Below are 26,258 nucleotides of genomic sequence, written 5' to 3'. Positions count from 1 at the left end.
CATCCATCTGCCCATCCCGTCCATCCTGCACCGCTCTGCCAGTGATGACAATATTGTGACAGCACTGAGACAGCACAGGAACCTCCTTCTCATTTTCCTATCCCGATACATTTTTATTTCTGGTGTTATGCAGAGAAAGGCCAGAGAAGAGTCCCCATAGCTTTTCCTTGGTCAGCTCTGCGCTTTCTCTGAGCCCCAGAAGAAAAGAGTGTTTGCCAGTGGGGCTGTATGGCTGCAGGGCTGGAGCCAGGCGGATGTTGGATCCTCACTGTGCCAGCAGCCCCAGCAGTGCCCAGCCAACCTTTTGTGTCTATTCAGCTCCAAAAGCAGCCACAGTAACCATGCTTCTGGGGTGGGTGTGGGGATGGGCTGATTTGTTACCATTTGTGCAAAGTTGTCCGTGTTCTGTTAAGGAAGTGGAGGGGAACACTTGGAGCGTGGCTGTGCTGGGGGAGCAGCCCTGGCTCTGTGCTGTACCACCACGCTCTGCCTCTTAACTTCTTGTCTCCTCTGTGCCAGTGATTCAGGGCTTCTGTAAGATGAGAGCTTTCCCCAGTGGGCTGTCTGCCTTTTCATCTGATTCACTCGCCTCTAACGCCTTTGATGCGGTAGGAGTGATGGGCATGGAGGCAGTAGCTCTGCAGAGAGCTGATTATTTGCAGGAAGGGACCATGCTGAGCAAGGTTTCTACACATCCCCCATGTACCTGGGCCCAACTCTCACAGGTTCTGAGTGCTTTTAAAGCACTCAGAGGATTCTGCTGGAGCACTAAGGCAGAGGGTTATATTGCCTTCCCTCCTCTCCTTAGCTTCCTTTAACCCCAACCTCGATGCAAAAAGCAGAGAACGCTCAGCTCCTCTGGCTTTGATCCATTTGTCAGAGCTTCAGCCCTTAGTGCTATGGCGTGTGCCCCTCACTCGGCCCCGTGCACAGCAGTGCAAGAGGGGTCCTGTCACGGGCTGCAGCTCCTCTATTTCTTTTTCGGCTTACACTGACGCATCCTCTCCCGTCAGGCTGTACCAGGGCCGGCCGGGCTGCAGTCATACGCTCCTCACTTGATTCCTGAGCCTTACCCTGGTGGCGGCCAAGACTTTGCCTTTCCGGAGTTTCCATGGTCCCGTCCCGCTCCGCACCGCTGCGCTTTTGTTCAGCGTTCATTTATTTTTAACAAGAAAAGCGCTTCACGCGGCTCCGCGAAGCAAATCGTCGGACATCCGAGCCCCCGCTTAGACCGAATAACAGAACCACGCAACCGCAGCGGAGCCGCCTTCGGAGAGACCCGGGTCCGGAGCGGGGCGGGCCGGGCTGCGGGCTCCTCCCGGCGGGCGGGGCGGCTTCGTTCCCCCCTCCCTCATCCATCCCGCCCCGGGATAAAGCTGCCGAGCGGCGCGGGGCGCGGGATGCGGGATGGCGGCGCTGGGGGCGGTGGTGAAGAAGGCGTGGAGCGTGCGGCGTGCCGTGGTGCTGCTGGGAGCGCCGCTGGCGCTGCTGCCCGTGCTGCTCAGCCTGCCCGCCAAGGTACCGTGTGGGCACCGCGCTGCCGCCGGGGCTGTCAGACACAGAGCGGGGGGGCGCGGAGCCGAGGGGTGCAGCGCCGAGGGGTGCAGCTGGTGCGTGGACGGGCGTCGTGGGGCCGCGTCGAGATTTTAAGGGGTGGGCTGAGCGAACCGTGCTTATGTAGGCTTGTGTCGGGGAGTTGTATGGAATCGATAGTGCTGGATTCTGAAAGGTTTCGTGAGATATTCGTGTTCTGTAGGTGCGGGATAAAATCGCTTTGGGATGTGAGTGAGGCTGAAGGGTTTTGCAGCTGTCCCTCGCACACTGGGAGCATCCTCGGGTGGAAGCACGCGGGGCTGTGAGGTCACAGGGAAACTTGTGCCACTGAGCTCAGTGTGTGGGTTTTTGCCTGATGTTCTGACTCAGATCCATCTGAGAATGACTTGGGTTGTATCAGAGGATAGGTGATGTTTGGTGCGTAGCGATGATGGAATGATTCAGATGCAGCGAGGACACGCAGGTGGCATTTATTGAGTGCGTTTCTCTGGGCAGCCTGATCTAGTGCATGGTCTGGTGGTTGGCAACCCTAACTATGGCATGGGTGTGGAATCTGAGATCCCTTCCAACCCAACCCTTCTGGGATCTACTTCTGCCTGTGTAGTGCTTGTCAGTGAAACCTCTACATGCTAGACAGCAAAATGACTCTCTGGAATTAAAACAATTAATACTAATATGACCATTGCTTTACCAGATGCTCATGGAAGAGTGTGCTGACACCCAGGCTGCAAAGATTTGAGTGTTTGAGGAAGGGATGGAATAAAAAATCTCTGCTCATGTTCAGGGGGCAGCAATTCATCTGTGTTATCCTCGTGGAATTGCCCCTTGCTGTTCAGCACAGAGGGAATGTTGCTGTTGTGTCAACACAGGATTAGGCGCAGCCACCCGGAGCCAAGCTGCAGGGCTCTAGGAAGCAAAGGGAAGGGCTCAAACTTCTTGCAGCAGTGTGAGGGCTTGGGAAAGGGGGAGTAGGAACAGCGGAAGGCAGGGGAGCTGCCTCCAGCATTCAGCAAGCTTCATACAGTGGGAAATCAGCTTACTGATGTGCTGCTGGTTTCATTGGAACGCTCCTCCAGACAGGCACCCACAGAAGGTGGGGCTGGAGGAGCTGCTGAGCAAGGTGCAGCTGTTGGAGCAAGTTTTGAGCTATTGAGTTTTTGCACATCTGGAGCATGGCAGTTGGGTGGACTGGACAGCCACATGCTCCCATTGAGTGGTTGTTGTGCTGTGTGGTGAGAGAAACACATAGGGCATGAGAACGGCCTTGGGATTAAGCTTTCCTCATGTGGGTGTCTACTTAGAGGTATCTCTGTGGCACTCTCCTGCTCTGGGCATACTGAAATCTCTTCTCATGTCAAGTAAGAATTTACCTTCTCCCCACTGAGATGCTCAGCAACTCTCATCTTCCAAGAGACCATAGAAACATGGAATATACCAAGCTGGAAGGCACCCATAAGGACCAGAGCTGTAGGGAGCCACCTGAGGTCTGGCTTCAAGGGCAGCATCTCAATTGGATCTGGAGACTGAGATACCATAACCTAAAGTTGATAGAACAGAGAACCACAAGTAGGATGTGATTTCTTGGATCCATATGTGCTCTTGGGTGAAACCTCATGGTCTATGTGCAGTGGGTTTCCCAGTGAAGCCTGCACCTCAGTTACCCCTCCCCGGAGCTGAAACCTTTTGAGGAAGAGGACACCTCAGATCTGGCCTTGCTTATTGCTGCTAAGCTCCAGTATCCATAGCTACAATGCTACATATCAGCTGTCAACCATGCTGGGGGCTCTCCATGCTGCTGTGCCCCTCCTTTCAGAGGGTCAGGGCTGCACTGGAGCTGACATTTTACTGATACTCCTTGTTTTCATAGGATCACAGAATGGTTGGGTTGGAAGGGACCTTAAAAATCATCAATCTCCAACCCTGGCCATGGATTGGCTGCCCCCCACCAGATCAGGCTGACGAATTTGATGTGGACTAAGCCCTGGAGGAAGAGACTTTATGAAGTGATTTCCTCTGCAATCTCCTTTCTCTTCAATAGAGAAATGAAATTTCTGCTTTGTCAGCAGGTTACCTAAACCCCCAGATGTGCTCCCCAAACTGCATTTGGAACAGTGAGAAATGAGTCGTGTCTGTAACATAACCCAGCCCAGGGCATACCCCATGCTCCCCACTAAGCACAAGGGTCTGTGTCAGCTCCAGCTCCGGTGGCTGCTGAAATGGCAGAATGTTTGTCCTGGGTGCGGAAATGCCCACGACCCCCCGGCTCACGGAGTGGTGAATGATTGCCAGGAGCTCTGTGGGGCAGGGGGGGCTGGAGGAACTGCTGTGCTGGAAGGGGCATGGGGGACACTTTTAATGAGCTGTGCAAAGAGCTTGTTCCAACAGCTTCTAATGAACTCAATGTCTACGGCCTCTTGGCTTGGTAACAGCTGAGGCAGCCAAATCTGCTAAAAGGAGCTCTGAGCAGGCAAATGGGTCCCAATGCCTTCAGAAAACAGGCTTGACTTCCTCAGTGGACATAGAGCAATTTAAAATCGACTTGGACGTAATGAGTCCTCCTGATGGGAACAAGGAGACTTTAAGAACTTCCAGAAGAAAAATGACTTTGCTCGCGCTCAAAAGCAAGGAACATGGGGCATCTCCAATGGAAAGCATTGTGAGGGAATGGGTGATGCAAATGTAGGCGACATGGTGAGCTGGGGGCACAGTGTGCAGGGGGTAGGGGTCTGAATCTTGGGCTGGAGCAGTGCCTGGTGAGCTGTAGGAACACGAGTGGCTGCTGATGGGAGAGCAGCCCGGCAGGGAAGTGGTGGTGGTAGCCCTGTTATGTGTTGTGCACAAAGTCCACCTCAGAGTTATGTATGTGCCCGGTGATTTAGAAAAGCCAATTTCACAAAACTGAATGCAAAGATAAGCTCTTCTTTTCATCTCTTTTAACTTCAATGAAGAAAGGACAGTGATAACTGGAAGCTGTGTGACTATGTGCACTGCAAGCTTGGCTCGGAGCAAGCTGGCCAAAGAAGGTGAGAGCAGTGATGCTCAGGGCAGGGAAAGGGAAGCTGGCAAGAATTAATGTTAATTGGAAGCTAAGGACCATAGAAGACATGAAAAAGGATGAGGAAGAAATTCCTCATCAGGGTGTTGAGCAGTATTTCAGGATATGTGGCACAAAAGGAATCTGATGGGCTGTTGGGATTGCCAGGAATGCTGACCACAAGCTGGGCTGAGCTGTAGTCCCCTTGGGAATCAGATTCCCCAAAAAGGGCTTGAGAGATGGCACCCTGTAATCAGCTGAACGTGACTGGCAGACTGGATACCCATAGCCAAGAGGCTCAACGTGGTGTTTGTATGTACAGACACGTGAAAGTTGAGCACGGGCAGTGAGAGCCCACAGGCTGCTGTTTGCTGAGGTGGTGGCTTTTAGCAGAATGCCCTTGCAGCCTTGCTTCCGTAGTTCAAAGATGACTTTGGCAAACTGGACAAGAGAACATGCCACAGTGGTGAAAGACTTCATGAGCTTGGCCTGTTTCTTTCAAAGCACAAAGAATTGAGGGCACATCCATCATAACCAGAATTCAGAAAAGTCCAGGTAGTGCATAAAATAAGATGCAGAGGATGGAAGCTTTCAGATGACAGCAACATGATGCTAAGAGTGAGCTTAATGGCTCACGATCACGGAAAACGTTTTTTTTTTCTGTTTTAAAGTGTGATGGATCTTTCCTAAAAACAATGCAGGAATGGAGCTGACTTCAGGCAGGGAGTACTGCTACCCTTACATGGTGTCAAACTGCCACTGGGCTGTTCAGCTCTGCAGTCCATCTGAAGCTGCAGGAGCTATCGCTGCCCCCAGGAGTGCGTGTGAGGCTCAGACCTGTGAGGCAGGGCCAGTTCTCTAGAAGATGCCCATCTTTGTCATTATTTCCCTACGTGATTGTGGTCAGTTCGTCCACTTTCCCCGAGCCTCAACTGTCACTTTTGTAAAGCAGAGAAAATGGTTCTGTTTTTCTGCCAATTGCTTATACTTTTTGAAGTGTTTTGTGTTTCATAAGCTTCGTGTCTTTAGGGTAACTCCAGAGCAAAAGTATCTTCACCAGTGTTCACTGCAGCTCTAGCAGCTCATGCCCCTATGTTAAGGGCCCCTTTCCAGCCACTCCGCAAATACTCAGAGCAAAAGAACTCCACTGGCAGGAATGCTGGTAAACAGGGTTTGTTTTATGTCCAGATTACATAATGTTTGCAGGAGCTGTGTTGGTAGAAATCGGATTCAGATACCCATCCTATTGGACAGCAGCCAGTGTGACTGGGGGGGCTGTGACACCATCAGAGCTGAGAACTGGGGACCGTTTGTGAACCAGATGCTGGCAGCTGCTGGTACTGTTAGCACTAAGGAGCTCTGAGTGTCATGGATAGCAAGTTCTTTTGTAATGGCAGTGGGATAATGAATCTTGAAAAGCTCCAGCTCTGGCCAAAGTATCTCTGGTATTGGGATTGAGGTTCTGGAAGAACCTTTACGTTCCTCATTTGCTTTGTCATAGGATTGGTGTTGAGGAGAGCCATTGAGAGGTGATGAGGCTGTGTTGGCCATGGAACATGCAGAGGTTGGTAGAGCAAACCCAAAGCCTGGCTGTGCCTTTAGGCAGAGCTCTTTCAAGCACCAGGTCTACTAGGAGCTTGCTGGGCCTGTAGAGTCTAGATCCAGCTGAAGCTCCTGTTGTGTCCTCCAGCTTGGCAGTGGGACTGACAGCTCATACCCATGCCTTGGTGCTGTGCCTGGGTGAGCTGTTCTCCTGATCTGACCCCCATTCCCTGCCAGCACCTCAACCTCATCTCTCTCCCAGCCTGCCCATAGGAGCCGTGGGGCTCTGCTTCCTGGGCTGCAGCTCAGCAGGTCCTGGTGTGGAAAATCCCCGGTGCCTTCAGTGCAGCCAAGGCAGCATCTGCCTCAGGGTGGGCAGAGGTCGCTCCCAAGTGACTTGTGCAACAGCAGGGAGAGCTGCTCCAGTCCACAGCCATCAAGCACTTCCCTGGAAATCATTAAATGGTTATAAAATTAACCCAATCACAAGACCCATTTAAAAGCCCCTATTTGCCACCATTTTCCCCTCTGAACTTTGATAGGCATGAAGTTGCATGGAGGTAAGAGAGGAGTAGAAGGAAGTCTGGTGGTGACCCAGCATGAGGGCTGAAGGATGAGAAGTGTGGGGGTGACAGTGCTGCACACACCAGGGCTGCACTGGGGCAGCTTTCTTTTTGGTGTCATTTGCTGTCAGTTCATGTGGGTTTCATCATTTGAGCAAAGCCTTCCATACAGCAGGGTTTTTTTTTTTTACCCTATTCAATTTTACCCCTTGGCATTTGATCTTGGAGTGAACATTACATATTAGATTCATGCTGTATTTCATGGTAATGTTTGCCAGAATGCTTTGCACACATCTTCGTGTACCAGAAAAGAAGTCTTCCTTAATTCATAATTAACTTTCTAAATCAGACTTCATCTCTTTAATGAAGCCAATTGCAATCTGCTGACCACTGATGGCTGCTCCTATACCTACGTGTTCAGTACTTGCAGTTGCTCTTCCTGTGTAAGAGGCAAAATATGTTTGTTTTGAAGTCCAGTGGTGCAACTTTCCAGAAAACTGAAGAATACTTTTCTGCTGGGAGACAAACTCATTTATAAGGCCTTTAGAGAATGAATGGAAAATGACTTAATGAGAGTAGAACTATTTCTCTGGAATACAGAAAGAGGCAGAGCCAAGAGGCATTACTAATTGCCATGGGGGTGAAATCACTCATCTGCTGTGTGAATGTTTTAAATGTGATTCTTTACTTTTGCAAAGTTTGGTACTGTTTTGGGTCCTGGTCCCATTGGAGCAGATAAAGTAAAGCCATGGAGATCTCCTGGGGGCTGCTGGGTGCCACATCTGAGCTCTGCTCTGGGAACACAAAGGTTTTATTTCACTGTATCTCACATGTAATTTCACCGTAGTCTAAATTTAAGACCATGAATGTTCTTTGAATCCAGAACTTAAGAACCGGATATGAAATGGTGGCTTCCTTGTGATTAATACACACAATAATAAAAGCAAATAGTTCTCAGTTCTTTAGTATTCACTTTTCTACGTGCATGGAGCACTTGAGTTTTATTAGGAAAATTGCTTGTGAAATGCACGACTGGAATGCCAAAGGCAGATAACCAGTTCTGTCACTCTGGCCAGTTTTTAGATGCATGCTGCAGGTGGATTGAATGATAAATCACTGTTATTTCTCATGGTGAACCAGCAGTTCTGCAGGTGGCCTGGCACCTTTTGGCTCAGCCCTACCTGCTCTCATGCCTTGCTGCAGGCTCAGCACATCCACAGGGCTGAGTTCTGTCCAAAAGGCCATTCACACACGGTGCTGCCCCAAAACCTGGCCGAGCCCTGAGCCTCCTGGGGGACCCTGGCAGCCCCAGCCCTGGGAGAGGGAATGGAGGTCCGAGAGGAGGTACAGAGAGGCCTTTGAGAAACAATCCAACCTGTTCAACAAGCTGGAAAAGAGTGGGGAAATAAATAGCTCTGGGGCTTCCAAAGGGCTCTCAGTGGTTATTTATAGCTCTGTGGGCACCCTGCCTCTGCTTGCTGCCAGTGACCCCTTCAGCCCCCCGTGGCTTTGTGCTGGGCTCCCAGTTTCCTCCCAGGCTCCACTCCTCTGCTCGGGGCTGTTGTCCCAGCTCCTTTCCCTGGCTTTCCAGGACAAGCAGCTTTGCTCTTGCTGTGCCTCCCAGTTCAGTGAATGAATGGGCACTGGGAGCACTGGGTTTCCGCCAGCCATGGGCAGCACTGCACTTGGGCAGCTCTTCAGGAAGTGGCACTTCCTGATCAGAGTGCTTGATTTACTGATTTCTGCAGGGACAGGATGCCTTGGAAAGGTTTCTCGCAGATCTCTCAGGAGGCTCTGAGCTAGCAAAAGAAACCTTTCTGTGTGCCTCCTGTTGCTAATGGGAAGGGGCTCGGTGCATCCATCTCTCAGAGCTGTTTTCTTGTAGACATACAGAGTTGGAGGGGAAGCACAGATGAATTGGTGTAGCAGCTGTCAGATAGTTGGACAAGTAAGGACATTAGCAGCAGTGCATCCTGAGCATTGGCACCCCGCTTCACATGGAAGGGCAGCTCCTTCCCTCCAGAGCCTCCTGGATTGAAGACTCTGTGCACTGCTATTCTCCTGCATAGAGGCTCAGGAAACTGGGAAGGATTTGGGATTTTATTGTGCTTTCAGAGGATGATTCCTGAGCCCCCTACACAATCTGGTGGGGGGAAGACGTTGCTCTTGCTGGAAATGATTTGAGGGGAAATAGGGTATCCTTGGAAGAATAACTGATGCATATTGCTTGTCTTGGTATCTCCAAGTGAAAGGCCTTCTCAGACACCACTTATGTTCTTTTCCCTCTCTGTTTCTCTTGCAGGAAGGAAGATGCCTCTACGTGATCCTACTGATGGCACTGTATTGGTGCACAGAGGCACTGCCCCTGGCTGTGACAGCTCTGCTGCCCATCGTCCTCTTTCCCTTCCTGGGCATCCTCCCATCTAACAAAGTTTGCCCACAGTATTTTTTAGACACCAATTTCCTCTTTCTCAGTGGTTTGATCATGGCATCGGCCATCGAGGAGTGGAATTTACACCGCAGGATTGCACTCAGGGTGCTGATGTGTGTGGGAGTGCAGCCAGCCAGGTGACTGCTGGGGCAGGGGGTGTGCATGGGGGGCATGGGCTGCAGGCAGCCAAGATGCAGCTCTGCACACAAGCTGCTCTTTCATTTAATTTTAAAAGCTCACACATGAGCTTTTCTTCCCATAGCTAGAATGTGTTAGAATCTGTCAAAGTTCAATTCAGCTTTTTCTTGTTTTCTCTCTTCCAGACTAATTTTAGGGATGATGTTGACAACGTCTTTCCTGTCTATGTGGTTAAGTAACACTGCCTCCACTGCTATGATGCTTCCAATTGCAAATGCAATTTTGAAAAGCCTCTTTGGAGAGAAAGACACATCTAAGGATATGAGCAGGGAAAATGAAGAAACACAAGGTAATTGAGACAGGGCAGAAGTATGAGCCAGCTGAGGTCTGCCCTTCTGCCATCAAACTTGCCCTGGTGCTGGTCCTAGTTTAACATGTTCTTTGTTACTGTGGTGGAAGGATACTGACATACAGCTCCCTCTCATCCTTTCCCTTCCTCATGTCACACTAACAAGTTGGAAATACGTGGAAACACCACAAAGCAGTGATCCCCACTGCTCCCTAAACCCACCACTGGCACAAGCAGAAGACCAGCTCTGCACACCCACCAGGATGCTGTGTGCTGATATCTATAGGGTGCCACGTGCTCATACACAGGTTCTTCCTTCTATTTCTCCCCTCATAAAATGGGGGACTGAGAGAGAAGGGACAAATGAAGGGCAAGACAGCTGGCTGAATGCCTAGTTAAAAGTGCTTTGTGATTTCCCCTGATTCAGCCCTATGTTGCTGCTTGGTGTTGGCAGTAAGCAGGTAGGTGGTGGATGGGCTTTGGCAGGGTTATGCAGTCAGAGAAAGCCTTACTCCAGCGCTGCTTTCACAGGTCATTCCCTGAGAGCTTGGGATTCTGGCAGGCAGGGGTGAAAGACAGAAGTGAAGCAGTGAAGTCCCCTTTGTAGCTCCTACTGGTAACTGGAGCAACAGCTGTAGGTTCTCTTTTTAGCACGAATTAGCCGTTCTCCTTTCTCTACAATTTAAAGACAGTAGCGTTTTGTTTTTCACTGAGTCCTAAGGCAGGTTAATGAGTTCAGAGAACTGAAGTATGCATGCTCTAATAAAGATATAACTAATAATTCATCCTTAATGTCTAGCAATCGTAAGATGTTTGCACTCTAGGTTGCTCTGTCACGTTCGCTTTATGAATTTTTGACCATACACATCTATTAAAATCAACCCCACTGACCTTCTTGCTGTGATTTCTCCTTCTGCAGAAGCATTGTTTTTACATGAACCTGTTTTTAACTTTCCTGACTCTGTCCTCTAACATGATTTGAGTGTGTAGCTGGGACAGTGGAGTTTGAGAACATGCAAAATCCAGAGCTCTGTTGTCCTAGACATTGACAAGCACAAAGTTAATGACCTTGTTTCAAAATGCTTAGGACTGTGAGAGAAACCAGCAAGGAGAGGGGCTGCAAGCAGAATGAATAAAATGACACTTTGCAACTATCATGTAACTGTGTGACGATGTATTTTTCTTTTGAGGTAGAAACTTACAGAAATAATAAATACAAGGGAAGGAGCAGTGATCTGTAAAATGTCCATCATCAAAAGGCAGATATTCTTGTAGACTTTTTATTTGAACTGCAGTATCTCAGGATAGGCTCATCCTTTTCTGTAATCGTTCTGAATGGATGAGAAAAGCAGTGCCTTGAAGATGCCCTGAGCCTGAAGCCAGTCAAAACCAACGAGTTTGCTGTATACCTGGGAGAGGGGAGGTGAAGGTGAGCTTTGTGCAAGGCTTTCCTGTCCATCAGGTGTCGCCTACAGTTAGGACTGGCTGCACCTCTTGGATGGGTTGTTGCACTTCGTTTTTTGTAGATCTGACATGCTTCAATGTAAGAAGATGTTATATTAATTTAGAAATCAGCTTGATTTTTATGATCTAAAAGAATTGTCATCTGAGGGCTGACACAGACAAGAAAGCTTTTTTTGCAGTGTAGACTTTGTGTGGAAGTGAACTGTTATGATTATGTATGATAGCACTGGTCTGCATATCGGCTTGGATATGTTTTAATAACAAAGAAGTGGTGTGTAGGGGGCTAAAAAAGAAAATAAAGATATATAGGAAAGAAACATACTAAAGAATGTATCTGTTACAATGCCCATAAAGGCATTTGGTTCTCTGAAGGAATGTCAAGTGTAAGAATCAGCCTGGTTGGTGCACTGCTTTGCTGACACATCCCACTTGGTCTCCGATCAATTGATCATATTTCTGTGCTGCTGGGAACCTCAAGGTTGCAATCAGCTGTGCCCAACCATGTGGGCAAAATTTTGAAGATAAGCAAATATTTGCATGCATGAGTTGTTGAGAGCCAAAGCTTGGAGTCTTTTTTTGTGATTTTTACACAACTTGATAGAAGAAATCAGTTAAGTGACTTGGTGTGTCCGAAATTCTGAGTTATAAATTCTGTACAGCTCTGTCTGACATCTCCATTCCTAATCCCAAACCATTTGCTGGTTGTGTGCCAAACTGAAAACTGCTGTCACTGTGAGCCTGACCGCCTCTCCTGCTCTGCCCACTAACCCATCATTGCCAATATTTCGTTTCTCTAAGCAAATTAAGTATTTCCAGGTGAAAATAGTGATTATTTTAATTATCTGTATATTTTTAAATAATCTTCCCTGCATAGAGGAGTCTGAATCTTCTGCAGATTCAGGATGAACTGCAGTCAGTGTTTGTGATGTTTCCTGAGGTCACAGACCTGGAAACGATGTCTCTATAGGGGCAGGTGGGAAATGTGCATTGTTGGTCATTGCTGCCACAGCTGTGTGGGCAGGATGTGGCCCCAGCACTGCCACCTGCACCCCTCAGAGGGTGGCAATATCTTCCTTGGCCCTTTTCAGTCTTTTAGGAGCTGTAGAAACATCATTAAGGCCAAAGTTCTCCAGGACAAGGTATATAAGGTATTTGGGTGAATTGGCCACCGAATCTCTCATACTGCTCTGTGCAGGGTATGTACAGCCAGGTCTCAGCTCAGTGTTTTTTGACTTCCTCTGGCGTACGGACCTGTAGAAATGTTCAGCTCCTTTTTCCAAGCTTCACAGGAGAAAATTACTTTGCAGTAAGTCTGCCTTGCCTTTGGCAGACCATCCTTGAGAGGTAATTTACAGGTATTCCTGGTGAGATGGGGTGGAGGTGGGGCTTAGCAGAGAAAAAAATGGAAAAATGTGAAGAGGTGGAATGAAATATGTATCTTTGCAGAGCCAGCACTAGGCATCAATGGTAAGAGACCGGCTAAATCCAGTGGGAGACCAACAGTCAGCCACGGGTTAATGTTCTGCTAATTACATCCCTCCATCGCAGTACCCTTGAGATGAAAGCTCAGCATGTGTGCATCCAAGCCAATTAACTCAATTTCGGTAAATTAACCACGTGTAAAACACAAGAGTGCAAGCTGCCTGGCTCACTGAGCTGGAGCAAGCAGCTTGTCATTGGTGAGCAAGTCCAGAGACTTTGACCACTGGCTCCTTCCATACACTGCTTTCAGCTTCTGGTGCACAGGCAGAGCGAAGAGGGTTGAGTTGAGGTCTGAGGAAGTTTGGGGGCTGCTGGGGTGACTGTGGTGGGAGGGGGTTGTGGGCCTCAGGTCAGACACGGCAGGGCCTGAGGGAAGGTGGCAGAGGCTGTGGTGACCTGGGCTGAAAGTGGTTAAAAGTCATCGAATCATAGAATATTCTGAGTTGGAAGGAACCCATAGGGATCATCGAGTCCAAGCCCTGGCTCCACACAGGCTCCAGTCCTGTAGAAGGTATGGAAAATAGAGCTCAGCAGCACTTCCCTGCTCCCACCCTCAGGAGATCAAGCCACAGTGAATGCTACAAACCTTAGTATGAGATATGGTTTAAGAAAACCCACATGATTGTATTTCTGGTCTGTCCTACAATCTCTGATACCTGGTGCATATGCCCATAGATGTACAGTAGCGTGGTGTGCAGCTCCCAGTTCATTTGGATCAGAGTCATTCTGATCCAAACAGATCCTTTCCGTGAGTCCTGCCCATCTTTAGTGGGGTGGGTGACAAGCACACTAAGGCAAAGCCTGTGTGAAATATGCAGGAGGGTCCCTGAGAACTGAGTCTGCAAGCACGTCCCCCAGATGGCCCCAAACCTGTGTTGAGGTCCAGGCTTTGAGGAGCGTGCCCTGGGGATACAGCAGGCCCAGTAATTCTTGTTCCTAAGAGTGAGCTGTGCTTAACCCACCCAAGGCACCAAACCAACAGCAGAGAAGTGACACCCTCAAGCTCCCATCACACTGCAGTATCCCGGAGTCTGAAGCAGTGACAGGAGGAGTGGCTGTGGGGGCTGGAGGAGAAGCTGGGTGCTGTGTTGGCTTGTTCATCCCCTCTGACCTCATCACAGTGATGTGAGCTTTCCCTTTCTTTGCACCGTCCCTTCTCTGTAAAGGGCAATTTGCCCTTCTTTTTGTGAGCAGTTCCGCTGTTTGGTTCAAGGAGAATTTTCTAGATGCTTTGAACTGTTTTAAAGTCCTAATCTTTCTTTTTCAGCACCTTTACAGCAGAATAAACTTTACACTGTACCAACTGAGATGCAGTTTCTGGCAAGTACTGAGGAGTAAGTTAACCATAAAGTTTGTATTACAGCACTGAGACACAGAATTATCCCCTGAGCCGACCGAGTTTTAGGAATTTGAAATTCAGTCACTGAACTGTTTGATTACACCACAGCTCCCAGTTGCTAGCAGACTGACCATGGAGCTGAACCCCTTCTCTGTGTGTCTGACATTATTCTGCACATCCAAATCATTGCAGGGATTCTCCAGTCTCTCTGGAGCAGTAACCAGAGATGTCTCCTGCTGGGAAATTGTCCCTTGGCTTTCCCAGGAGCATGGAAAGTGGTGTAAAAACCACCAGGATTTACAGAGCATTGGTGGTCCTGCTTTGATAACAACAGTGGGAATTAAACACTTTTCAGGAATAAGATTTTCTTTCCTCTTGGTGCTATCAATTTTTTTTCTGGCTGGTCAGTCCTATGGACTCTATGCTGATTTTTGCAAGTCACTGAAGGGCTGAGCGAGGCACGTGCACCTCAGGCCCTGTGAGTGGGCACTTGGCTGAGTCCTGCAGAGCAGCATTAGCTTGGCTTTCTAAAATCTGGGAATGTTCCTTCTGTCAAGGCTCTGAATTGCTTGCGCTGTATTTAAACCAGGGCTTTCACCGGATTCTCTTTTGGACTGTTTTAAAGCAAAGATCTGGCGGAGGAGAGGGAAATTACCAGTGACACTCTCTCAGACTTAAAGAAGGAGGAAGAGTACAAAACAAATATATGGAAAGGCTTCCTCATCTCCATCCCGTATGCAGCCAGCATTGGGGGTACAGCAACGCTGACAGGAACCGCACCGAACCTCATCCTTCTGGGACAGCTGAAGAGGTATGGGAGGCTCTCCTGGAGAGCCCTGCCTGTCTGCCACGGTAAATCCTGCACAGCCAAGAGATATTCCCCAACTCTGTGGGAAATTCCTTTCTGTGCCAACAGCTAACTTGGAAAATTCGTGCCCTTCCAGCATCTTTTGGTAAACTTTGGGAGTGGATGAAGGCTGAGAGCAGTTGTATCCCCAGCCTGATGTTGGGGAGCAGATTCCCAGCATAGCCAGCAGGCTGCCAGCCAGCCCAGTGCTTCACCCTACTTCTGCTCTTAGCCTTGCTGACTGTAATGGAACCTGACCACGTGCTTAAAACTAACCTCGTAACTCTTGTGATGAAGCAGGCTGGGTAGTGTTCTGTGGCCAACTGTATGTAGGGCTGTATGGTAGCACAGGAAAATAAGGAATCTGCTACTTCTGAGTTGTTTTCTTGGGCGTAAAAACATACCTCCTATGTGCATGGGAGTATGGCCTTGTGCCATCCTAAGTGCCTCCAGATATTTCTTAACACTGGCCTCCATAAGCAGCATGTTAAGCCTCTCCCAGCTGCTAGTACAGAGGGGAATGTTCCTAACTGCACAACTGGTGACTTTGTGGGGTATTTTGCTACTGGTTTCAGATGTTTGCTTGCCCTTAAATTGGAGGGTGGTTTTCCCTTCTTGCATTAACTTGATTTTTTCCCATTTGCTTAGTTATTTTCCAGAATGTGATGTGGTGAACTTTGGTTCTTGGTTTATGTTTGCATTTCCTTTAATGCTGATTTTTCTTCTCATGGGATGGCTATGGATCTCCATTCTGTACGGAGGAATTAATCTGAGGTATGTTTATATTCACTATATGCTCATTATCACAGCACTGTGAATACACCTTCATCACAATGCTCATACTAAGTCTACAGATAACACCCAGAATCTTGACAGGGAGGTTTCATAGCTAACTTCAGAATGTTCATCCTCTGTTTCTAAGCAGCTGCCTGTGTGTCATCTTCAGCTCAAGCCCCCAGTCCTGTAAATGTTTTCTGAACGTTGCTCCCACGATTGTCTTTTATCTTTCCTACTAAGAGCATCAGCTTTCTGCTTCCACCCTGCTCATTGCTGATAGCTGGCTGCTGCAGGAAGGGCTTGAGCTGATGGGGGCTGTGCAGAAAGGGGCCAGGGGTGATTCAGGCTGGTAAGGGATTAAAGGATCAGAAAACACTGAAGAAGCAAAAAACTTTAATAATAATAATAATAATAATAATAATAATAATAATAAATTGATCACTACCGTATTAACATCTCATACCAAAACTCCTTTTTGGAAATGTCTGTGCCCAAAGTTTGTGCCACAGGCATGGATAACCCCACAGGCACAATCCACCTGTGGGCATTGCCACATCACACCAAAACAGCTGTGTGATACAGAGTGATCCAGGATCAGCCCCCAGAGATTGGGCATTCAGGCAGATGCTTGCTATTAAAAGAGGCTTCCATGGATATATCAAAGTTAAGGCTGAATATTCCCTAAAAAGTCCCCATCCTTTTCTTTCTAGATCCAAGCAGTTTTGAGCCTTTGGCTGCACGCAGGAAGCAGTTGCAGATATGCACTGGGGGAATTTTAAAGAACTCTCAGAGTTGCATACACTTTTCCTGACTGAAATACACACATGCAGGGAATGTGTTAACATATTAATTCAGTGAAACATAATTGTTGTACATTGTTTTACTGCCTGAGCTGCGCTGGGAAAAGTCGGTGGCAGAACTGCATTGGTAAAAGGGAAAGCAGGACAAGACTTTGAAGGCCAGCATGAAACCTTGGTTGCTCTGGAATTAGTAGCAGAAATTTCCTGGAACACAACTGCTGAGATTTGCTTCTAAGGCTGAAACTTGGATTTGGAAGAGAGTGCTTCATAGCAGGGCTTCGTTTTACAGCAACATGTTAATCTATAATTGAGAGTAATGTGTTTTACTGGTAAACCTTTGCTGAATACATACAACCCTGAGTGCAGGCTGCTTACAACAATGGCAGCAGTGCCACACTGGTTAATTTGGAGCCTTTTCCCTCCTGTAGACTCTCATACGTGATCGAAACAAACTCACAGCCATGCTTCCTCTAGGGACAATGCAGAATTTCTAATATTTAAAAAAGCCTTTAATTGTTATTTTGAGTATAAAAAGCAGGGAGGAAAAAAAAAAAAGAGAAAGAGAACAGGTGTCCAAATATTTACATTTTCTCAGCAACAGAAAAAAAAAAAATCAATGGGAAAGTTACAACACAGAAAATTACAAAGGCTGCTCCTTAAATCGCAGGCATGGGCTGGGAGATGCTCTGCCCTGTAGTCATGAGCCCCAATTCCTATTCCTGTATGTAGGGCTGGGGCATGGCCCTGGTGCCTGCTCAGCAGGTGAGGTAGGAGGGAGTTCTGCTTGCCAAAACCCCCAGCAAAATGTCACATTGATAGTTGGAGGACGTGATGCTTTTTGTTTGGTTTGGCTCATCTCTGTCCGTGTGAAGCCCGGCTTTATTGGGATAGCTGCAGCCGTGCAGAGAGCACTATTCCCCAGTGGCAAAGTGCCTCAGAAGGGACAGTGCAGAGCTGCACAAGCACAGCCGTGTTTCTGCAGGACTTTCCTTGGCTGCTCTGGGCAGGGAAGCACAGACAAATGAACGCCTCGCCAAAAACAGGCTGGCACTGCTCGAATCTGAAATCTGTAGGCTGACTGAGTGAGGATGAAGCTGCCTCATCTTCACTCAAAGGACCGGGTACATCTCATTGAGATGCAGGATTTTCCAAATAGCCAACCATTTGCTTGTACAGAAGACAGCCAGGATTTCCCTTTGAAACAGACTGAACAAAGGGATCTGGTGGATGCACCTGAGGTAGAACTTTGCGTGTTGTAGGTTTAATCAAGGTCACAGGCAGAACATGATGGCAGAGAAAGCGTGAGGTGTGAATATGTTGTTTGTGTGCATGTACTACAAAGGACCAAACAGCATGTCCCCCAGTTGAGCACTCTGAGTTAAGAGGCTTAGCCAGGAGCACATTAACATTCCTGGCCAAGCAGAAATTCTGTGCATTTGTTGATTCTTGACAGCATCCTGAGATTTCCCAGGAAATTGCAAGTGCCTTGAGAAGGGAAGGGACAGGTTCGTTTTGTACATCACCCACCTCTGAGTGTTTCACCCGAGTAATTATCTGTCAGAGATGAAACCCTGCAACACTGGGGTTTTCTTTTGGCAATCACAGCCCATGCTGGAGGTGGTTTAGAATATAAATGAGGGAAAACTTCTGCCCTCTGTGGGGCCTTCTTTGTGTGAGAGCAGAGAGAAAGTGGATCTAAAATGGGGCCTTGCTACCCTTCAGGACCAGACTATAACCATGGGTGTTATCATACTCAGGGCTTTTCCACTGGTATTCAGTGCCATGCTCCTTCCTCCTGGGTTAAGACATTTAAAAGTGTGTTTCTTGACAGGGGCTGGAGAACAAAAAAGTCAAATCTAAGGGTGGATGCAGAAGCCCGAGCCAGAGAAGTGATAAAGGAGGACTACCAGAAACTGGGCCCAACAAAGTGAGTCGTAAAGTTGGGACTGAGATGAAAAAGAAATCAAGTGGGGTGGAAATGTCCTGTCCTGAGAGTGGCGGGCTGAGTTAAATATTTTTAGAAGAAAACGAAATAATGTTTCCACTCATATTTGTGACTTGCTGAAGTTTGCTTTTTTGCATGCTCCAACCTCTTCATCTTCGCTTACAGGATTAACAGCAAACAGCAGCTTGCCCTCATCTCTTACCAAGAACAAAGTTCATATTACAGTGTGGATTCATGCTAGGCTGCTTAATTACTGTTTGTAAATTTTCTGCTCCAGGAGCCAAAGCTTTACATGTGCTTTATGTAACTGACATAGGCCAGATTTTGGAGATTTCTGCAGATCTGTAGCTGTTCTGCAAAGCAGAAAGTGCTCACTGAGCAGATTGCTGAATCATATTATGAATCATATGGATTGTGGATATACATTAAGAAATCTTAAGAGGTGCTCGAAGAAAATATATAGGAAGAAGTTAAATTCATTTTGTGGAATAGATAATTGGTTTTAATAACTCCCTTCAACTTTATTAATAATGTGAAGAAAGAAAACAGCACTTTCAGTTGAAGTTTCTCAAAGGTTTTGTCTTCTGGAAGGGGTGCAAATTGATAGGGATCATATATTGGAGAAAGAAATGTGAGAAACGTATGAGAAGTTCCAAAGTAGAGAGAAAAAGGAAAAGTTGAGTATCTACAAGAATCAAACCCAAGGTATGTCCAACCTGCCCCTGGCAACCAGGGCTAGTAAAGATTTTTGAAAGTGTAGGTCTTAACCTCAAAATGTCTGTGGTTCCCCATCTTTAAAATAATATTCTTATGCTCACAGTGGTGCTGTGAAGGTTCAGTGATGTCTGTGTTGTGCTATTGACATTGTAATTACTGCTCTTGTGTGGAAAATGGAGTGGTTCTTCAAAGACAATCACCTGAGCCTGTGCTGTAAATGAAAGAAATTGATTGGTTTAGCTGTTCCATCCAGAGCATTATGAAGCAGCCTGTAAAATGTCTCTGGAAGAATCAAAGTCTCTCTTTGAGGTCTAGGAGCGAGAAAGTCCATTAAGCCATGCTCAACCAATTTGATTAGCAACCCTGTAACTTAAAATCAGTGCAAGTGGTTTCTTCCCAACAGCTTGCCTGCCCTTCCTTGTGCTCTGAGAGGTTTCAAACAGTGTTTTGAGGCATTGCCTTGGTTAAATCTTGACCCCACTAGAATCAAGCCTAATACTTGGTGTATGATGCTCCTGTTCAAAGAACCCCCTGCTATTTGTCATATGTCTGAGGGACACTGCTTAGGTTTTGATTTTGAAGATCATTCCTGCTGTCTCATGTATCATTTGAATCTTAACTGTCCTTTTATGTTGCTTAAAATGGAGTGAAACCATTCTTAACTGGTCAGCATTAGCCCAGTCTGTGCCCTAAGGACATCCCAGAGGGCAGTGATGAGAGGAATGGCCAGGAGCAGTTCCTAGCCTTTCTCTGCCCCATCCAGACGGTCAGTTTTGCATACATGTGTTGTGACATCTGCCCTGGGCCTTCATGATGCCCATCTGGCCTCTCCTTCATGTCTTGCACTAAGATTCTTGCTTGATCTTAGATTTTAAGATCTTAAGATCTTCCACTTGATCATTGCTGCCAAATATCAGTATCTGCTCATAGATGTGCAACTTATTCCAATGATTCACTGTAGTTGATTGGAGAGAAGCTGCCTCACTTCTCACCCAGCTGCTGCAGCCAAAGCTCAGTACTGCCTGTCTCAGCTCTGGCCCTTTAGCACAAACTATCATTTTAAATCATTTTAACTGCATTTCCTTTCATTTTAGGTTTGCGGAACAGGCAATTTTCTTCCTCTTCTGCATGTTTGCTATCATGCTTTTCTCCAGGGATCCCAAATTCATTCCAGGCTGGGCCAGCTTGTTTGCACCAGGGTGAGATTTTATTTTCATTCCATTCTCACATTTTTCAATGGCATTTCAAAGTCTTTGAGATTCCTGGGTTTCTGATTGTGTTGCTGAACGTTGTTACTCAGGTTTCCTGGGATAAATTAAGCTTCAACTCCTAGAGCCAGCTTTATTGTTTCTGTGTCCCAAAGGATGTGCATGAAGCCCAGTGGGAATTGGCACTGCAGATTCTTATGTATGCCTATCTGAGGCCATCCCTGGAGTGCTGACTGTACACATGTAGTGCATTTACAGTGACATGCAGGTCCAGAGAGTAAAGAGAGATGGTAGGAGCTGGCCAGCTGTGCTGTTCTGTCTGTTTTGCAAGTTTATCTCCCCTGTGACATCCATTCATACCTTGGGAGGACAAACAAAGCACTTGGGAATGCTGAATCTCAGAGAGGATATTTCTCAACAGAAATCAAATCATGCTTAATTTTTGGTTTGTTTTAGTAGAGCACTAGCTTAATGAATGATTTCTTAATAGAACAAAATAGTTACGAACCTTTTTCTCATCAGTTAATGACTTCTTACGATCAAATATAAAGTCTACCTGTCACTGTACACTCTGAGCATTTTGCAAAGATCTCATGTGGGCTCTGCTCCTCCTGTTCCCTCCAAAGAGCTGGGGAAGTCTGTCCCCACAGCCCTTGTGGACTGAGCACAGTTCTGCAGGCAGAACATTGGAGCATCACAGTTGAGGGGAAATTCATTTGTGCTTTTTACATTTGCAGGGCCTTTTTTGGGCAGTTTTTGTAGGGGGTTCACAGCTTGATAGGAATTAAAAAGAACTGAGAACAACCACTGTTGTTCAAACCTGGTGGAAACTTGTAATCTTCTTTGGTAAATCCCTGTTCTCATAAACTTTGTGCAGGCTCATGCTTCTTACTAGTGTTTCTGCTGCTTTTGGGCAGGTTTATCTCCGACGCAGTTACAGGAATCACCATTGTGATCATACTGTTCTTCTTCCCCTCACAAAAGCCTTCCCTCAGATGGTGGTTTGACTTCAAGGGTGAGTAGTTGACCCCCCAAGGCCTCTTCCTCAATGCCCAGAATGAATTAGAAGTTAAACTCCTAAAGCCCAGGCTCTCCAGCAAGTTTTGGTGGTCCTGGCTTTTGAGGTCCTGGCTTTGTCCCTCTGAGTAGCAATGAGATAAAAACTTCAATTTCTAAACCACTTGTGATGAGAGATAGCCTTGATGTGGAGATGCAGCTGTTGAGGCCCCTGAGACTGGCTTGCCACATCCCTGGGAGGATGGAGGAGCACCCACTGAGCTCTGTCACACGTGTTGGTTGTGCTTTCCAGACTCTTCTGTATAAAATGTGTGCCCTGGTTCAACAGAAAATTGCAGACCCGTTAGTGCATCCTTTCATATGGCAGAAATCATTTTGTCATGTGTTGAGGGATGGGTTGTAGAGAGGATGTACTTTTTCGCTATAAAACTTTCATGTTGTAGTGGAAAATTACTAACATCTTCACAGTTCAGGTGGTAGAAAACTTCCTCCTACCATGGACTCCCATCTATTGAGAACAATGTTCATATCTGTTACAGAGAGGGAATTAACTTGATGTTGGAAGTTTCCTCAAGCAAGCCTCAAAAAAAGCCTTAACTACTAGAGTTTCTTTTCTTTTCACTGTGTTAAGACTCCATTTTTTATATTAAGTGAAATGATCTTATAATTGTCTAGCTTGAGGGAATCCATGTGTATATTTTAATCATCAGCAACTCATGGTTGATGAGCTTCAGCACTGACGTCAGGCTGATAATGTCATTCTGTCAGATGATGATGGATGTGCTCCTCTTTGGGTGGGTGCTTGATGTGGGGATTTTCTCTTTTTCTAGCACCAAACACTGAGACGCAGCCCTTGCTGACATGGAGGAAGGCCCAGGAAACGGTGCCCTGGAACATCATCCTGCTGCTCGGAGGGGGCTTCGCCATGGCAAAGGGCTGTGAGGTGCGGCTCAGTACAGCTGTGATGTTTGGGGTTCTTGTTTGGCTCTGGAAATTTGCATCTGCAGGGTCACAGCACTAACAAGACATGTTTCTCTACTGAAGACATGTTTCACAACTCCTCCTGAGACAGCAACACATAGCAGATAATTAAGGAGAGGTTAATAAATCTTGCAACTCCTCTCAAACTGCTTGCTGTTAAATACCCTGATGGCACTGCAACAACATAGGTGGTTGTGTGGGTGGGTGAAGGTCGTATGCAGTTTGCAGATCTTTGACAGGATCAGCTCTTGTGCAGATATGCAGGAGCCCCACTCTCCAGCTTGTTTGCTCTCCCTTCCGCAGGAGTCTGGTCTGTCTGTCTGGATAGGAGGCCGCCTGCACCCCCTGGAGGGCGTACCCCCACCCGTGGCTGTCATCCTCATCACGATTGTCATCGCCTTATTCACAGAGTTTGCCAGCAATACAGCCACTATTATCATCTTCCTGCCTGTCCTGGCGGAGCTGGTAAGCAGCTTATTCCAATGATTCACAGTGCTCAGAGCTGCTCTGTGCAGGCAGATGTGTGGTGCTGGGTCTGGAGCTGGCACCATTCAGTTCTCCGGCTCCTGGATCAGGGCTGTAGGCACTTTGAAATCCTTGGGAGCCATAAAGCGAGTGCCTGTAGCATAAAGTGAGTACTGATGACTCCTTCAAACACTTGTTGGTGAGATGCATGATTATCTGTCACAGAGTGTGGGATATGGCTCTGCACAGTGCACTCTCTGTATCCATCAATATATCTGCCTTTCCCTCCTAATCTCCAAGATACAGTTTCTGTTCCTTTCTGTTTTTCAAGGCCATTCGTCTGAAAGTCAATCCACTCTATTTAATGATACCAGGAACGATAGGATGCTCCTACGCATTCATGCTGCCAGTCTCAACACCTCCTAACTCAATCGCGTTTTCTTCTGGACACTTGATGGTCAAGGATATGGTAAGTTGCTTTGGATATACAATATGCTGAAAGCAATCAACTTTTGTAAGGCAGTGTTGGAAGGCACAGGGATACGGGAGAAGCCTGTATAACATCTGACCCTGTGAAATTTGGAGCTGCCGTGGCTCCAAGTGGTGACAAAAGTGGTTTTGATCGTGCTCAGGATCTCTCAGATCCTGCTCCTGTTCCAGCCAGTGTCAGCAGCTCAACCCTCAGAGGTTTCTGGGTGAAGGAGATGTTCTCCAGCTCAGTCCCAGTTTCTGCTCACATTCCTGAGGCTAAACAGGCACTAATGTTTTTGATGGATCAAAGCTTGGCAAAGCATTTGCGGAATGGTCTTTGTGGCTTAAGAAAGCCCTCTTAGAAAATTGCTAGTATTAATGGCAATTAAACCTTCAATTTTATAACATTTGTGTTCAAATAACTTCATGCTGTAGATGTCCAAGCTAAACTCAACAGTTGTCTTTGTGTTTCTTTTGTAGGTGAGAACTGGGTTGCTCATGAATCTTATGGGAGTTCTACTTCTTAGCTTGGCTATGAACACGTGGGCCAAGAGTATCTTCCAGCTGGGGACCTTCCCTGCGTGGGCTAACATCCATGCAGAAAATGCCACATCGCTCTTGCCAGCTGTAGAAAATGTCACTTTAAGTGCACTAAATAAAATATGAACAAAGCTACCCCAGGGGAAGGACTCACTCACTTAGGACTCGGGCACTGGAATCATCAGCATATGCACAGGAAGAAAGCCACATGGCTGCCCACACTGTATAAGACCCTTGGGTTTAATTTTATTTCTAGAAATACTGGTTAGTGTTGCAACATCTATTGGTTGTTTTCTCCGAAGGTCCTTTCCCCACCTTCCACAGGTACCTATCAGATACTCCCAGAGAATTTCATCTGTCCATCATAGGTGGTTGTTACCTGGACAGCCCCATAAGCATCAAGCATCTTTGGTGAGATGCCTCTCCCCACATGAAAGCTAGTGAGCTTTGCTACTCCAGCTTCTGATACCCTTCCTCATTTTGGAGAGCGGCTCAGGACGGATTTATGTGCAACCCAGTGTGAGTGAGTGTATCAGAATCTGGCCCAGGGAGAAGGCAGCATGGGCTTCTGACAGGACCGTGGAGGTTGGGGGCTGTTTGTGGTCTCATGAGTAATTCTCTCATGTAGGATGAAGATTATTTCTTCAGGCTTGTGCATAAAAGGATGATTCAGGAGATGTGTCAGTAGGATTCGTGTGTTACTCCATGCTTTGGAAACAGGAAGGCAACCGTTTGTTTCCAAACATGTCCAATGGTTTGAAAACCTGGTTTTCAGCTGCTGCCTGGTTCTTGGCACTGAGTGCATAGATGGAGGTTTGGGGCCAAATTTGTTTCTGACGTAACTGTGTGGACATCGGTGGTGTTTCAACTTGGGTGAATGTGGCCAGTCTTAGGTTTGTGAGACTGACCCACTTGTGAGAGCCTGCTGAAGTCAGTGGGCAAGCTGCACTGCAGTATCATTGACATTGCTGAAAAGTAGGCTTTGATTCTTAACATCTTTGTATTTCTGTTTGCTTGGATACTTTCAATGAAAGCATTGCAAATTGACTGTGATTTTAATCACCATTTTATCCTTTAAAAAAAAAATTCTCTAAGAATCTAAAAATATTTAATTTAAAAAAAAAGGCATTGACATAGATGGATGGGAAGATAAAGGATCTGATTCCTGATTTAGGGCAGGTTGGTGACTGGATGGATACTGGGTTCTGCTGGATCCCTTTGATGGTGTGATCTTGTGGAGCTGGCACAGTGGGATCCAGCCCACCCTGCCTGCTCCTTTGCTGCTCATAAAGCCTGGGGCCAGCTGGGGTCCACCTTAAGGCTGCACTTAGGCAGGGTCTTGGGTCTGAACAGAAACCACCAACACCAACTGAATGTGGAACTTTGATCAGTTATGTTCCGGAAAAAAATCCTTAATGCTCAACAAAATCCTTACATCTAACAAAATCCTTAACGATTGTGGAAAATGTACAATAAAGCACCTTTGTTAGCATGTCCCTTCGTCCTGTTTGCTCTATAGAGCTGAGCCGCCTTCTCCCCTGCTTAACCCCACGGCTTTGGATTTGTCCCCTGGAGAAGCAGCAGAGCTCCCTGCCAGCCTCCATGACTCGGGCACTCTGCATCGCCGGCCCATTGCTATGCTAAAATTCACTGAAAGAAATTTTCTGTTTTTACGGTAAATCAACCTGGTTATTGTTGAGGGTTCTGTGATAAGACCAGAGATATGAAAAATCTCGGGAGAGGGCATTTCTAGTGCTGTATCAACCTTTTGTAACTTAAGTCCTGTTGTTTCAGAGGGCCTTTGCCTGCACACCATTTCTCTAAGAATGTCAACATTCAACAGCCGCCACCAAAGCCATTCACATTAGCAGCCCGCCTGTGAATTTTAATTAAACAGGAAATGCCTCACTTGTGCATTGAAATTCAACATCCAGAATCTCTCTGCTTCGCTCCTTTGATGTTCCCCATCCGATCCAGGATGAACATCCACATGTTCTCCTGAGACACTCGGAGAAAACTCGTTCTGGTTTATTTACAGTAGGGAAGTGTTATGTAGCGTCTTGTATCCCAGAAGCATTCGAGTGGCTTTGTGAACTGTTCACACAGAGGTCCTCCTCGGGGCCCCACAGCGGTGAGGGGGCCATGCAGAGCCAGCTGCCATCAGAGAATTGCAGCATCACGAAGGCTGGAAAACACCTCTAAGACCACCTAGCCCAACCACCCACCTACCACCGGTAGTGCTCCCACACTGTGTGCCTCAGTGCTGCACCTCCCTTTCCTTAACGCCCCCAGGGACGGTGACTCCCCCACTCTCCGGGCAGCCTGTGCCAATGATCACCACACTTTCAGAGAAGAAATTCCAACGTGATGCACGATTTTCACGACTGAAAACATCTCATTTCTCCTCCACTTCCTCCGTTTTCCATAAAAAGTCACCCATCCTCAGACATCCATCGTTTAGAGCCCAGATGCACGCAGACAGAAGCACCGGAGCAGGCTGACCGCCAGGTGTCACAGTTGCTTCGCAAAGATGCCGGATCCCGCCTTGTTCTGCGCCCAGCCTGTGGGTAAACGCGCACACATCCTCACTTGCA

General features: G+C 47.2%; 1 protein-coding gene across 1 annotated transcript; it reads left to right on the top strand.

Annotated features, from left to right (window-relative positions):
- Positions 1-1,364: 1,364 nt before the first annotated feature.
- On the top strand, positions 1,365-25,158 carry SLC13A3 (solute carrier family 13 member 3). Its single transcript, XM_085241420.1, has 13 exons — positions 1,365-1,518; positions 8,996-9,261; positions 9,448-9,611; positions 13,825-13,891; positions 14,522-14,707; positions 15,392-15,517; positions 18,152-18,247; positions 20,077-20,181; positions 21,108-21,205; positions 22,038-22,150; positions 22,492-22,653; positions 22,985-23,122; positions 23,605-25,158. Exons 1-13 carry the CDS (start codon positions 1,408-1,410, stop codon positions 23,788-23,790), a joined length of 1,818 nt encoding a protein of 605 aa, XP_085097546.1. The 5' UTR covers positions 1,365-1,407; the 3' UTR covers positions 23,791-25,158.
- The last annotated feature ends 1,100 nt before the right edge of the window (positions 25,159-26,258 follow it).

This window comes from Meleagris gallopavo, chromosome 22 (assembly GCF_905368555.1).
Source record: "Meleagris gallopavo chromosome 22, MGAL_WU_HG_1.1, whole genome shotgun sequence".
In the NCBI taxonomy this organism is placed as follows: Eukaryota; Metazoa; Chordata; class Aves; order Galliformes; family Phasianidae; genus Meleagris; species Meleagris gallopavo.
The sequence above is the reverse complement of the archived record's forward strand: the minus strand, read 5'-3'. Positions and strand labels throughout refer to the sequence as shown.

Excerpts from the sequence above, each read along its gene's own strand:
- SLC13A3 (XM_085241420.1), top strand. The coding sequence starts at position 1,408 with ATGGCGGCGCTGGGGGCGGTGGTGAAGAAGGCGTGGAGCGTGCGGCGT. Across the intron at positions 9,262-9,447 it reads GTGGGAGTGCAGCCAGCCAG|ACTAATTTTAGGGATGATGT; the intron begins GTGACTGCTGGG and ends TCTCTCTTCCAG. Across the intron at positions 21,206-22,037 it reads ATGGTGGTTTGACTTCAAGG|CACCAAACACTGAGACGCAG; the intron begins GTGAGTAGTTGA and ends CTCTTTTTCTAG.